This window comes from Ranitomeya imitator, chromosome 7, assembly GCF_032444005.1.
Source record: "Ranitomeya imitator isolate aRanImi1 chromosome 7, aRanImi1.pri, whole genome shotgun sequence".
NCBI classification, from domain to species: Eukaryota; Metazoa; Chordata; class Amphibia; order Anura; family Dendrobatidae; genus Ranitomeya; species Ranitomeya imitator.
Window position 1 is genome coordinate 182464734 of NC_091288.1, and position 15833 is coordinate 182480566.

The window sequence follows — 15833 nt, forward strand, 5'->3', positions numbered from 1 at the left end:
TTATGCACCTGTCAAATTTTGTTTGAATGCAGATTGCACATTTTCTGTTAGTACAATAAACCTCATTTCAAGGCAGAAACATTACTGTGTCCAACAGTTATTAGATATATGAAACTGAAATAGCTGTTGCAAAAAAAACAATTTTTAGAAAACATTAAGCTTAAGATTAATAGGGGTGCCCAAACTTTTTCATATAACTGTATGATATTGGACATGACTGATTATCAGATATTATTAGCTCTGGATTTATTCTGATTTAAACATTAAATGGAGATGCCTTGCACAGCTCCATACAATATGTAGCTGCCACTGCTGGGTGCTGGAGATCAGGTCTGTTGGAGATGATCAGTAGAGGGTATTGGATGTCAGATTACCATCGATTCCATATTGATGACCTATATCAAGGATAGATCACCAATAAGATATGTCCGGAGAGCCCCATTAATATCCTATACTTATTGAAGGTAATCTGACAGCTGATACATGCCGCCCAATACATGGACAGCATGATTTCAGATATGTATGTTTAACCCCTTCGCGCCATGCGCCGTACTAGTACTGCGCTGCCGGCACTGCATTAGTGCCAGCAGCAGTACTAGTACGGCGCACCGATCACCGCGGTCTCGCGCTGAGCGCCGCGGTGATCGGGTGCGGGTGTCAGCTGTATATGACAGCTGACACCCCGCAGCAATGCCCACGATCGGCGCTATCGCCGATCGCGGGCATTTAACCCCTCTGATGCCGCTGTCAGTAGTGACAACGGCATAGAGGGGGATCGCGCAGGGACGGGGGCTCCCTGCGCTCTCCCACCGGAGCAACGCAATGAGATCGCGTTGCTCCGGTGACCCGGAAGGAGTCCCCGGATCCAAGATGGCCGCCGGACTCCTTCCGGGTCATGAAGTGACCTGGCTAGCCGGCGCCTGCTGAGAGCAGGCGCTGGAGAGCCAGCTAAGCTGCCTGTCAGATCGTTGATCTGACAGTGTGCTATGCACAGTGTCAGATCAACGATCTGATCTAATACAGAGATGTCCCACCCTGGGACAATGTTAGAAAGTAAAAAAAAAAAAAAATAGAATGTGTAAAAAGAAATAAAAAAAAATCCCCAAATAAAAAAAAAAAAAACATTTCCCAATAAATCCATTTATTTATGTAAAAAAAAAAAAAAACAATAAATGTACACATATTTGGTATCGCCGCGTCCGTAACGACCCGCTCTATAAAACTATCCCACTAGTTAACCCCTTCAGTGAACACCGCAAAAAAAAAAAAAAAAAAACAAGGCAAAAAACAACGCTTTATTATCTTACAGGCGAACAAAAAGTGGAATAACACGCGATCAAAACGACGGATATAAATAACCATGGTACCGCTGAAAACGTCATCTTGTCCCGCAAAAAAAAAGCCGCCATACAGCATCATCAGCAGAAAAATAAAAAAGTTATAGCTCTCAGAATAATGCGATGCAAAAAACAATTATTTTTTTATATAAAATAGTTTTTATTGTGTAAAAGCGCCAAAACATAAAAAAAATTACATAAATGAGGTATCGCTGTAATCGTACTGACCCGAAGAATAAAACTGCTTTATCCATTTTACCACACGTGGAACGGTATAAACGCCCCCCCTAAAAGAAATTCAGGAATTGCTGGTTTTTGTTCATTCCGCCTCCCAAAAATCGGAATAAAAAGCGATCAAAAAATGTCATCTGCCCGAAAATGTTACCAATAAAAACGCCAACTCGTCCCGCAAAAAACAAGACCTCAAATGACTCTGTGGGCCAAAATATGGATAAATTATAGCTCTCAAAATGTGGTGATGCAAAAACTATTTTTTGCAATAAAAAGCGTCTTTTAGTGTGTGACGGCTGCCAATCATAAAAATCCGCCAAAAAAACGCTATAAAAGTAAATCAAACCCCCCTTCATCACCCCCTTAGTTAGGGAAAAATAATAAAATGTAAAAAAATGTATTTATTTCCATTTTCCCATTAGTGCTAGGGTTAGTGCTAGGGTTAGTGCTAGGGCTAGGGTTAGGGCTAGGGTTAGGGCTAGGGTTAGGGCTAGGGCTAGGGTTAGGGTTGGGGTTAGGGTTTCAGTTATAATTGGGGGTTTCCACTGTTTAGGCACATCAGGGGCTCTCCAAACGCGACATGGCGTCCGATCTCAATTCCAGCCAATTCTGCTTTGAAAAAGTAAAACAGGGCTCCTTCCCTTCCGAGTTCTCCTGTGTGCCCAAACAGTGGTTCCCCCCAACATATGGGGTATCAGCGTTCTCAGGACAAGTTGGACAACAACTTTTGGGGTCCAATTTGTCCTGTTACCCTTGGGAAAATAAAAACATAGGGGATAAAATATCATTTTCGTGGAAAAAAAAAATATTTTTTATTTTCACGGCTCTGCGTTATAAACTGTAGTGAAACACTTGTTGGTTCGAAGCTCTCACAACACATCTAGATAAGTTCCTTTGGGGGTCTAGTTTCCAATATGGGGTCATTTGTGGGGGGTTTCTACTGTTTAGGTACATCAGGGGCTCTGCAAATGCAACATGACGCCTGCAGACCATTCCATCTAAGTCTGCATTTCAAATGGCGCTCCTTCCCTTTCGAGCTCTGCCGTGCACCCAAACAGTGGTTCCCCCCAACATATGGGGTATCAGCGTTCTCAGGACAAGTTGGACAACAACTTTTGGGGTCCAATTTGTCCTGTTACCCTTGGGAAAATAAAAACATAGGGGATAAAATATCATTTTCGTGGAAAAAAAATATTTTTTATTTTCACGGCTCTGCGTTATAAACTGTAGTGAAGCACTTGTTGGTTCAAAGCTCTCACAACACATCTAGATAAGTTCCTTGGGGGGTCTAATTTCCAATATGGGGTTACTTGTGGTGGGTTTCTACTGTTTAGGTACATCAGGGGCTCTGCAAATGCAACATGACACCTGCAGTCCATTCCATCTAAGTCTGCATTTCAAACGGTGCTCCTTCCCTTCCGAGCTCTGCCATGCACTCAAACGGTGGTTCCCCCCCACATGTGGGGTATCATCGTACTCAGGACAAATTGGACAATAACATTTGTGGTCCAATTTCTCCTGTTACCCTTGGGAAAAAAAAAATTGCGGGCTAAAACATCATTTTGTGGAAAGAAAAAATGATTTTTTAATTTTCACAATGCTACATTCTAAACTTTAGTGAAACAATTGGGGGTTAAAAGTGCTCACCACACATCTAGATAAGTTCATTAGGGGGTCTTCTTTCCAAAATGGGGTCACTTGTGGGGGGTTTCCACTGTTAAGGCACGTCAGGGGCTCTCCAAATGCGACATGGCGTCCGATCTCAATTCCAGCCAATTTTGCATTGAAAAGTCAAATGGCACTCCTTCCCTTCTGAGCTCTGCCATGCGCTCAAACAGTGGTTTATCCCCATATATGAAGTATCGACGTACTCAGGACAAATTGCACAACAACTTTTGGGGTACAATTTATCCTTTTACCCTTGGGAAAATAAAAAATTTGGGGCAAAAAGATCATTTTTTGTGAAAATTAATAAAAAATTTTGTTTTACGGCTCTACATTATAAACTTCTGTGAAGCACTTGGAGGTTCAAAGTGCTCACCACACATCTAGATTAGTTCCTTAGGGGGTCTACTTTCCAAAATGGTGTCACCTGTGGGGGTTTCCACTGTTTAGGCACATCAGGGGCTCTCCAATCGTGACATGGGCTCCGATCTCAATTCCAGCAAATCTTGCATTGAAAAGTCAAATAGCGCTCCTTCCCTTCCGAGCTCTGCCATGTGCCCAAACAGTGGTTTACCCCCACATATGGGGTATCGGCGTACTCAGGACAAATTGTACAACGACTTTTGTGGTCCAATTTCTCCTGTTACCCTTGGTAAAATGAAACAAATTGGACCTGAAGTAAAAATTTTGTGAAAAAAAAGTTAAATGTTCAATTTTTTTAAACATTCAAAAAATTCCTGTGAAGCACCTGAAGGGTTAATAAACTTTTTGAATGTGGTTTTGAGTACCTTGAGGGGTGCAGTTTTTAGAATGGTGTCACTTTTGGGCATTTTCTGTCATATAGACCCCTCAAAGTCACTTCAAGTGTGAGGTGGTCCGTAAAAAAATGGTTTTGCAAATTTTGTTGCAAAAATGAGAAATCGCTGGTCAACTTTTAACCCTTATAACGTCCTAACAAAAAAAAATTATGTTTCCAAAATTGTGCTGATGTAAAGCAGACATGTGGGAAATGTTGTTTATTAACTATATTATGTGATATAACTCTCTAATTTAAGGGCATAAAAACTAAGAGTTTGAAAATTGCTAAATTTTCATAATTTCCGACAAATTTTTGTTTTTTTCACAAATAAATGCAAGTCATATCGAAGAAGTTTTACCACTATCATGAAGTACAATATGTCACGAGAAAACAATGTCAGAATCACCAGGATCCGTTGAAGCGTTTCAGAGTTATAACCTCATAAAGTGACAGTGGTCAGAATTGTAAAAATTGGCCCTGTCACTTAGGTGAAAACAGGCTTTGGGGTGAAGGGGTTAAAAAATCAACTTTAAAAGCCAACCGGGGATTTAGCCACATGGAAGACTAGTAAGAAAGGCTGGTCCTTGGCATCTTCTCTCCGCCCACTTTTCTTGAGTGATGGGTCGCTCCCTGTGTGCATGTATAGGGACTGACCTGTCAGCCATTAGCAGCAGGCGGGGAGAAGCCGCCAGGGATCGGGCTTTCCGACTAGTCTCCTGTGTGGCTTAGTCTTGCCAGTCTGTATGTTCCTCAAACAATTAAACCTAATTTAGAAGGCATAAAAGCCGAGGAGTACCACAAACTTCACATTTGAAAAAGTATTTAAAAAAAAGGCGAAAATGTAATAAAAATACTAATTGATGATTAGAAATTAATTAATTGAGCAAAGCTCATAATAAAAAAAACACACAAAACACAAGGTACAGTTTAAAAAGTCAAGGTGTAGGAGGAATAATCATTGAAATAATATACATAGTGCACTAAATATTATGAGTAAAGTTTGCAAGAATTGATGAAGGTGTATAAATCAAATAAATGATTGATAGAAAAATAGTTAATCAATATTTTTATCTAGAGTATAAAGCAGTAATATTAATTGTTTAGATCAAAATATTGCACAAAACCCTTGTAGTACGCGATGAACATAATATAAAATTGCAAACACGGAGTAATGTGAAAAAAAAAAAAAATACGGTATATGAAAGACAGGCGAAACCAAGTGGAAGCATAATGCAGTTATTAGGTATTCCTTCTACATGCGTTTCGCATAAGCTTCTTCAGGGAGTGCTGTAAACTCCAGATCATAATATTGATTAATATACTTTTCTATCAGTCGTTTATTCGATTTGATTCATTCTTGCAAACCTTTCTTTCACTATTTATTTTTTTTAAATAATTTTTTCTGTTTTGTGTGTTGTTTTTTTTTATTATGACCTTCGCTCAGTAAAATAATTTCTAATAATGTTCCTGAAACAGGCAGGGATTAATATGTCTTCCATTGATATGCATACCTTGTTACATATTTTTTTTATATTTTACATTTACCAATAATTGTTGTTCATTTGTGTCTAGCCCCGACCAGACGTCGGATGTCCTTTCGGACTACCTTCTGCAATGCATCTTGGGGAAAAATATTAAAATTCACATAGTTGCATTTGATAGCAACGGTCAGGTAATCTAATTTTTACTTAATCATATAATATAAAATACAGTGCAAATAAGTAATTGTTCTGTTACAAAAATAACTAATGAGGAGTTTATGACTGTATAGGCTGATTTACAGGCGCTCGCTGAAGCAGTTGGCGCACGGTTTCATTGCTTCTCTTCATGGAATGAGGTAATTTGTACGTCAGGTTATAATAAGTTTCTATCCCAATCCTATATCGCTAGTGATGCTTCATACTTAAAGGGGTTGTCCGGCCTTAGTTCACATGTCTGCAGACACTCTATGTGACTGCAGAGTTCTGAGTCCTCACATTGCACAACTACGCGTTCGAAGTGGGCGGTCATATGACTGCAAAGATACGATGTGCATACTTCTGGCCACATTCCGACTAGACTTGTCCAGCCCCACCCCATACACTTGCATTGGGCACGTCTAGTCTGCATGTGATCACATGTATGCAATCACATACTTGCGGTCATCCCTAAAGCGTGCAATGCGCGTGATGAGAGAATTCACAAGTCTACATTCACATAGAGTCACTGCAGACTTGCGCCCCTAAGTCCGGACAACCCCTTTAACAAAGATACAACGATAATGTCTGATTTGTGTTGCGTAAAACAGGATGAGATTTATGCAAGTACAGATATTAAGGTGCTATACAAAGAGGTACAGAAAGCAATAGACGTCCTGAACAAGATCAAGGAGCTGCGGCAAGGAAAACTGGATGACACATGTATCAGTATAATACAAAAGGTGAGCCATATTTAGCTTATTGCGCGTGTCTTTGGCTCACACATTAACATTACGTCCTAGATAAAATGAAGAGAATTAGGCTCTCTTTTTAATGCTTTTAAAAGGAATCTGTCACCAGATTTTTCTATGTAAACTAAGAGCCGCATAATGTAGGGGCAGAGAACCTGATTCCAGCAATGTGTCACTTACTGGGCTACTTGGTGCTGTTTTGATAAAATCTCTGTTTTCTCTGCTGTAGATCTAGCAGTTCTCTGAATGCTGTGCCCCACACACATGACTGATTTGAAGATTTGCGTACACTGAGCATAGGCAGAAAGTTGCCAATCAGTACTGGGGGCGGCGCTAGACAGAGCAGATGACTATGAGGCTTGAGACACCTTGTCCTGTAGTGATAATCTCCTGCTGATAAAACGCTGATTTTATGGAAACAACAACAAGCAGGCCAGTAAGGAACACATTGCTGGAATCATGATCTCTGCCCCTACATCATATTGCTCTCAGACTAAGGAGCAAAAACCTGCTGACAGATTCCATTTAAATAAAGTGTCATAATCTCTATCAGCTATGTCATGTAAGATCTAAAATGTAAAGAGGTTGTTGCATGAAAACAAACCCAGGCCATATGAATATTAAAGGGGTTGTCCAATACTTTAACAATGAAGACCTCACCGATATCTGATCGGTGGGGGGGTTACATCCAGTACCCCCCGCCAATCAGCTGTCAAATTACTGATGCAAAATATATTTTCGCAGATATCAACAGAGGTCGCCAAAATCCCTCCCTCCGCGTTTCTCCCCAAACCTCCTAATCACAGTGCACCGCTGAATATAAAAATTCCACATTTTTTACCCAGAACATCATCTGAATGGCTGCTGAAAAATGGACTGAGAGGTAAATGATATCCAATTGTCGGCTTGATTTTTTTTTTCTCCCCAAAATGGCTGTCGTGTAAGACAGGCACACCACATTGTTGAAAGGGTCGATATCCCAAATAGTCTCGATCTGATATTGGTAGCATTAACCCATCAGCTTGGAAGTGGGCAGGAAAAGCGGAACAGATTGGATTATAGGTATGTGGGAAAAGATTCAGTGCAACGTAGATTTAGTCAATAAAATCTATGCCGATTCTAGGTTTACTAGTCAAGGGGGCGGGCCTAATCAGTGATTGACAGGCTTCCTTTTATACGTTTGCAGATTGAGTAATACAAACTTTTCTTGTATTAGAAGGCTCAACACAAAAAAACATGTTGGTCTATTCCCTCTCCTCTGATACTTGGTGGACTAGTGTCTGTAGGAGGCAGACACTACTAACTGTATCAAGTCTTCTGCACAGTTTTATTTATTTTTCTCCTTTTTTATGTTCTTTCCAAGGTGGTATGGATGTCTCCCACCTTAGGTTATCATCCAGTGAGGACACACCATGCGCTCCAGAGTAGTGTACCCCCTGCTGACGCCATTCCCCGCAGCTCCCCCGTCACCCATTGATTGACACTGCCCATAGATCAGACGGCATATTTCATATCACCGGTTGCGTCAATGTTTGCGTCAATGTTACCTTCACCAACAGCTTGTGCCACGTCACCTTCTATAACATACACAATTATAGATTTTATTATATTGCTTGTAGCCAAAAAGATGTCCCTGTATCAAGTACTGGCTCCGAACGCTTATTCCACGGTGGAGGAGTTTGTGCCCATACTGCAAAAAACTGTCTCCTCTACCCTTCTGGAGGTAAGTCATCAGATATTGCCAACCGAGAGCCATCATTTGTATTTTTTTTTTGGTTGCTATATACGAGGGCTTTTTTTTTTGTAATTGGTACCATTTTGAGGTCCATACAACTTTTTGATCTCTTTTTTTATTTTTATTTTTTTCAACCCCAAAACAAATATTTTAACATTTTTTTTTTTTTTTTTACCTTTGCGGGGGATTCACACTATGAACTTAATATTTTGATATTTTATTAATATGGACAGTAATAGAAAATGTCTTAATTTTTTTTAAACTTCACATTACATTTTGGGGAATAATTTTTTTTTTCTATTTTTTTTTTTTATACATATTTTTTATTTATTTTTTTAGTAGTCCCCTTTAGGGGGACTAGAATCTGTGATCACTTAATATGTTACACTGTGATATTTTAATATTGCAGACTATTGTATTACAGTGTCATATTGCAGACTATTGTATATTTACCATTTTTTTATGAAAATAAGTAAAACATCCGGCTTCCTCATTTTTAACCTCGGAAATACTGTTGTCACGATTGACAGCGGCTTCAAAAGTGGTGCTTTAAAGTTTGGTGAACCCTTCCGAATTTTCAATATTTCAACCTAAATTTGACCTAAAACAACATCATATTTTTTGCACAAGTTCTAACACTAGATAAAGATAACCAAGTAAAACCTAAGAGTCAAAAATATTAGACTTTTAATCATTTTTTTAAATGAAAAAATATTAATTAATTATAATAATATTAAATAATAATTTATCCAATATTACATCTGTGAGCTGCAAAAGTATGTGAACTTTTAGGGTTAGATCATTTGAAGGTGAAATTCGAGTCTGGTGTTTTCAATCAATGGAATGACCATTATTTGGGAGTGGGTGACCTTTTTAAGTTTTTTTGTATGACATATTTATTTTCCTATTTTCTGTTGTCTTAGCTCGGTTGTGTGATATAGATACGTCTTATAGTACGAAAAAATATGGTTCATTAATTTACATTAAAAAAAGTAGTAATTAGCTTTTTTTTTTTAATTATCTGTTTAAATATTTACCAGTGTGTAGAGTGTACCTTATATCGTTTCACTGCTTGTATGATTATTTTTATTTATTATATTTTTTTTTAGCGAGCAATGATGCAATTTGAGTGGCATGACGGAACTGTTAAAAATATACATGTGGATCCTCCAGTGCTTTACGATTATCAGGTAACTTTTCTGATCATTATTTTAAGCATACTGATGAATGATTTGCATATTTTTAATATTAGCGCTACAAAATACAAATGTTTTAATGAGGCTCTCTGGGTAGATATTTTTGTGGGGGAAGGCTGTCAATCACTAATAAGACCGCCCACTGGACTCCTAAGGTCAAAATGAGCAGAAATTAAAATGGAAAAGATTACTGTCATGATCCAGTCCGAGTTTTGAGTCTTGTCTGCGCTTTTCCTGGACTGATCATTTCAAGGGTTAACTTTGCTCTGCCTCATTCTGGGTTCAGGTTTGCTATTTAGCTCCTCTGCCTCCATGTCAGTTATATTTTCTGCCTACGGCGAGTGTATCTGGCTCTGGCAGTACCCTGATTTGTCCTGCTGCATTTTCTGACCTTGCCCATGTCTATTCCTCCTTCCCTGCTCGTCCTCTCTTAGTGTTTTCCTGGTTCCTGTTGGATTTCCCGGAGTTTGGCTCGGCTTTGACTTTGACTTGACTTTGCCTCTGGTCCCTGGTACTTCTGCCTTTTATCTGGTGTTGACCCTTTGGCTCTCCACTGACTCTGTGCTTGTGCCCTTTTTACTTTGTGACAGTCTAGGTTTTGACTCAGCTTGTTTGACTATTCTGCTGCCACCTGGTGGTAGCTTTGCTGCATCACTGCAGGTCTGCTCTTGCAGACTTGTTACTATCCGTCCACTCTATTGCCATCTAGTGGAAGTTGCAGTTACCTGCATAGCTGCAGCGTGACATTTACAAATTGTACTGAGCCTTTCCCACAAAACTATTGTATATAGCCACAGATGGCAGGCTCATTTAATCCATTACAGACCTAAAAAAAAAAGCAGATCATCAGTTCGTGAAGAGCATATATAAGCTAGTTATGAATCTGTATAACATTTGGTTTTCAGAAACAGTTAGCCAAAATGGCACGGACCTATGAGAAGAGAATAGACTGGCTTACAAAAGGAAGCAGAAGACAGTGGGGAACAGTTTGTGAAAAAAGGTGTGTGTTATGTTTTCCTTAAAACATGATCCTACAAATGTTTAATGCATATCTGCCATCTTAATGTCAATCATCACATGATTATAAACAGTCCAAACGATAGCCGGCACTCCGCACTCACATCTTCTTAACCCATTACTTGCCAAATTAGCAATTTTCATTTATTTTTATTTTTATTTTAATGACAGATTTTTAATGATTTGGGTCCTAATGAATCAGAAACATAATTTGCAAAAAATTTTTCAAGTAAGGATTTTTCAGAAAAGGGCGTCCCAACATTCAATTAAAAATGACAATGACATGATTTCCTATTTTGTAAACATTCATTTTACAAACACAACACAAAAAATTGGACCTAATTATAAAAATTATAAAAATCTTAGCTGCTAGAAGCTAAAGATTAGGCGTCCCAAAAAAAGGACATTGGTAGATAATGGGTTAAAAGAATGGCTTCATTAATCCAGAAGTATAAAAGATGCAATAAATGGTTGAACACGACCACGCAAAAATTAAAAGGGCAGAAAAAAAATCTCCCGTGCGCTCCCTGGCAACATGTTTCAGACCTACATCATGGTTCTTTGTCAGGCAAAGTCAAACTGAGCTTAAAGGGAACCTGTCACCCCGAAATTCGCGGGTGAGGTAAACCCACCGGCATCAGGGGCTTATCTACAGCATTCTGTAATGCTGTAGATAAGCCCCTGATGTTACCTGAAAGAGGAGAAAAAGACGTTATATTATACTCACCCAGGGGCGGTCCCGCTGCTGGTCAGGTCGGATGGGTGTCTCTGGTCCGCTGCGGCGCCTCCCATCTTCATTACAAGACGTCCTCTTCTGATCTTCAGCCACGGCTCCGGCGCAGGCGTACTTTGCTCTGCCCTGTTGAGGGCAGACAAAGTACTGCAGTGCGCAGGCGCCGGGCCTCTGACCTTTCCGGCGCCTGCGCACTGCAGTACTATCCTCTGCCCTCAACAGGGCAGAGCAAAGTACGCCTGTGCCGGAGCCGTGGCTGAAGATCAGAAGAGGACGTCTTGTAATGAAGATGGGAGGCGCCGCAGCGGACCAGAGACGCCCATCCGACCGGACCAGCAGCGGGACCGCCCCTGGGTGAGTATAATCTAACGTCTTTTTCTCCTCTTTCAGGTAACATCGGGGGCTTATCTACAGCATTACAGAATGCTGTAGATAAGCCCCTGATGCCGGTGGGCGCGATTTTCGGGGTGACAGGTTCCCTTTAAAAAAACGAGACAAAAAATGCGGCATAATGCAATGTGTGCACAGACCCTTAGACATTTATGGCATAGCCTGTACTTTTTTGGATATGCCCTAAAAAACTCAAAAGGTAATGCGCCTTTGATTCATTGCAGCTCTTAGAAGTAGTTTAACTTGGCCCTCGGACCAGAAAAGGTTGCGCACCCCTCGATTGTAAGAGTAGCGTAGCATGCAGCACCATTTTCGCCATTGAAGTGACAAACATCATGGTAGTTTATTGGGTCCATCAGGCATCATTGCGATTCATCATACTACAAATACTACAAAACCTTTTGACAGTCAGTGTGATCAATGAGTGGAACAGGCTGCCACGAGAGGTGGTGAGTTCTCCTTCAATGGAAGTCTTCAAACAGAGGCTGGACAAACATCTGTCTGAGATGAGCAGGGGGTCTGACATGATGACCCGTGAGGTCCTTTCCAACTCTAACGTTCTATAATTCTTTGAAATAAGGAAGGACAGCTCTGCAGAAGAATTCAGATTATTGTTTTGGTATTGAGACTGTGTGACTTGGTAAATTACCTAGAAGGGATGAAATGTTAACCGTGTCTGCTGTGTGGCTCTATGGCTACATCTGGCTCCTTTGTGCACACCACAACACCTTTCTCATCTTCTTTACCCTGAAGAAGGGTAACCCAAACCTCAGAAACGTTGGCAATTTTGTGCAGCAAAAATCTACTTCAGACAAACTGATAAGATAGGAGCAATAAATTGAGCATTATCTTCATCTATATTTGTATACTGGTATACTTTCTATGCACTGTATACCATTTATTATATTCAATTACCATTTTGTACTAGTAACATATGCCATCGGTCATTTTATGATCACGTACATAGCCCATCTCAGTGTTGTCCCGAGTATGTATGTGCTGTGTGTTGTGATGGTTCATGTATATGCTCAGGTTTGTACTTTCTTTTTCTTGAAGGGTTGTGCTACTTGTGGACTTGTCCCTCGAGAATGCCTTGCACATCATACACATTCAGCATTCTCTGCGACTTTTACTGGAAGAACAAATGGCAAACAAGGATTTATTTAACATTATAGTGTAAGTTGTTCTGTCTTCCAGCTACAGTTATAGCCGAACTCTACTTGTAAGTCGTCTCACTGCAATATCTATTACTCATTTTGGGAAAAAAAAAGTTGCATTTAACTTTCTGCTTGTGATATCCATACGGTTGGAATATTTGCAATATACGATATATGATTTTTTTCCATAGTAAATAATATAAATCTAAACTTTCAGAGGAATCTGTCACATCCAAAAATGCCATTTACCTACAGATATAGTAGTAATCTGCAGATAAATACAGTTTAAATCCTACATCACAGGCTCACTGGAGCAGTGGCTGCAGGGAGAAAATGAAGTTGTGTTTTACTTGCAGCCTCCAGTCTTGGTGCAGGGGGCTTTAACTGTCACCTAACCGCTCACTACTCAGTGAACACACTGTAATGATTCCACGGCACTTTGATTCACAGCGTATTTGGTTGGCCTCGTCCATCCTGCTAAATCCCATCTACATTTTAGAAAAGTGCAAGCGTCACATAAAATCGGAAAATGTTCTTTTCTTGCACAAAACGGGCGTGCACCAACATTTGTGAATTTTTTTCCCAACATAAAATTGGTGCAAATAGCTTGATAAATCTTCCCAAAGTCATGATAGATATTTTTAATATACACTTACCTTTCTTATAGAGATAAGAAAAAAACCTCAAATGACCTACAGTGGGGCAAAAAAGTATTTAGTCAGTCAGCAATAGTGCAAGTTCCACCACTTAAAAAGATGAGAGGCGTCTGTAATTTACATCATAGGTAGACCTCAACTATGGGAGACAAACTGAGAAAAAAAAAATCCAGAAAATCACATTGTCTGTTTTTTATCATTTTTTTTGCATATTATGGTGGAAAATAAGTATTTGGTCAGAAACAAACAATCAAGATTTCTGGCTCTCACAGACCTGTAACTTCTTCTTTAAGAGTCTCCTCTTTCCTCCACTCATTACCTGTAGTAATGGCACCTGTTTAAACTTGTTATCAGTATAAAAAGACACCTGTGCACACCCTCAAACAGTCTGACTCCAAACTCCACTATGGTGAAGACCAAAGAGCTGTCAAAGGACACCAGAAACAAAATTGTAGCCCTGCACCAGGCTGGGAAGACTGAATCTGCAATAGCCAACCAGCTTGGAGTGAAGAAATCAACAGTGGGAGCAATAATTAGAAAATGGAAGACATACAAGACCACTGATAATCTCCCTCAATCTGGGGCTCCACGCAAAATCCCACCCCGTGGGGTCAGAATGATCACAAGAACGGTGAGCAAACATCCCAGAACCACGCGGGGGGACCTAGTGAATGAACTGCAGAGAGCTGGGACCAATGTAACAAGGCCTACCATAAGTAACACACTACGCCACCATGGACTCAGATCCTGCAGTGCCAGACGTGTCCCACTGCTTAAGTCAGTACATGTCCGGGCCCGTCTGAAGTTTGCTAGAGAGCATTTGGATGATCCAGAGGAGTTTTGGGAGAATGTCCTATGGTCTGATGAAACCAAACTGGAACTGTTTGGTAGAAACACAAATTGTCGTGTTTGGAGGAAAAAGAATACTGAGTTGCATCCATCAAACACCATACCTACTGTAAAGCATGGTGGTGGAAACATCATGCTTTGGGGCTGTTTCTCTGCAAAGGGGCCAGGACGACTGATCCGGGTACATGAAAGAATGAATGGGGCCAGGTATCATGAGATTTTGAGTGCAAACCTCCTTCCATCAGCAAGGGCATTGAAGATGAAATGTGGCTGGGTCTTTCAACATGACAATGATCCAAAGCACACCGCCAGGGCAATGAAGGAGTGGCTTCGTAAGAAGCATTTCAAGGTCCTGGAGTGGCCTAGCCAGTCTCCAGATCTCAACCCTATTGAAAACCTTTGGAGGGAGTTGAAAGTCCGTGTTGCCAAGCGAAAAGCCAAAAACATCACTGCTCTAGAGGAGATCTGCATGGAGGAATGGGCCAACATACCAACAACAGTGTGTGGCAACCTTGTGAAGACTTACAGAAAACGTTTGACCTCTGTCATTGCCAACAAAGGATATATTACAAAGTATTGAGATGAAATTTTGTTTCTGACCAAATACTTATTTTCCACCATAATATGCAAATAAAATGTTTAAAAAAACAGACAATGTGATTTTCTGGATTTTTTTTCTCAGTTTGTCTCCCATAGATGAGGTCTACCTATGATGTAAATTACAGACGCCTCTCATCTTTTTAAGTGGTGGAACTTGCACTATTGCTGACTGACTAAATACTTTTTTGCCCCACTGTATGTCCCGGTCCAGCATCCAGTTTGGTTCCTCGTGGCAGCTGGACCAGGTGTCACAATGTGACACGACCTAATGGGGGTTCGGTCAGCGGACGGCGCAACACACTAACAACGGGATGGAAATGGGGAGAGGAAGGCCCTACTGATAAAGAAATGGGGGATTGTCACCACCTGAGCTCAAACCTGAGCCTGTCCCTGCACGCCCCTAACGCCCTAAGTGGGTACTTCCCCCCACTGCCGTTAGGAACCTCATCCCTCGCTGTCACCTAATACTGCCCTGTCTAGTGCACTGACCGGCAAGGGGCGCTAGCCTCACCACTACAGATAATAGCACACAGAGGAAAGTGACAAACACAACAGGAGGTAAAAACACAACTTAGCTTCAACTTCCTCTGCTGTGCAGCGCAACGTACAGCAGAATAAAGGCACCAGGATCATGAGCTCACGAAAACAGCTGATACACCACAGCAGCCAGCAAGCTCCTTCCTCCAGGCTTGATCACTGCAGATTGGTCTATCACCGACAGTCAGCTGATGCATCAGGTGACCATTTAAAGGATGGTGGGAGTGGTCACCACCCACATCAGCTGACCTAGCCACACTGCAGTTACAGCCCATTGCCAGCGGGGGAAAACTGATATTGGTCCAGAAAGGAAAAAGCTATATCTAAAACAGATTGAAACCAGAGCTGCCACGCATCCAAACATCAGGACAGTCTTCACTTCTGTGTTGGCAGTCTTCTACCCAGCATCCTTGGCTCTTCTGCTGCTATTAGGCTTGCAGCATTATGTCATGACGTTGTGTGAGGCCTAATAATGGGGCGTGACTTTGTGATCTAAAGATGTG

At 40.8% G+C, this 15833-nt stretch overlaps 1 protein-coding gene across 2 annotated transcripts in view; it reads left to right on the top strand.

Moving 5' to 3' along the window:
• Positions 1 to 15833, top strand: part of VWA3A (von Willebrand factor A domain containing 3A) — a 79764-nt gene that overhangs the window by 26248 nt on the left and 37683 nt on the right. For both annotated transcript variants that reach the window (XR_011314708.1, XM_069734169.1), the window contains exons 10-17: positions 5605 to 5704; positions 5804 to 5869; positions 6320 to 6451; positions 7205 to 7343; positions 8080 to 8183; positions 9305 to 9385; positions 10297 to 10391; positions 12588 to 12707. Coding sequence is in view for 1 of the 2 variants with exons in the window: in XM_069734169.1 (XP_069590270.1) it covers positions 5605 to 5704; positions 5804 to 5869; positions 6320 to 6451; positions 7205 to 7343; positions 8080 to 8183; positions 9305 to 9385; positions 10297 to 10391; positions 12588 to 12707 (837 nt within the window). In the remaining variant the exon portion in view is untranslated. The remainder of the gene's footprint in view (positions 1 to 5604; positions 5705 to 5803; positions 5870 to 6319; positions 6452 to 7204; positions 7344 to 8079; positions 8184 to 9304; positions 9386 to 10296; positions 10392 to 12587; positions 12708 to 15833) is intronic.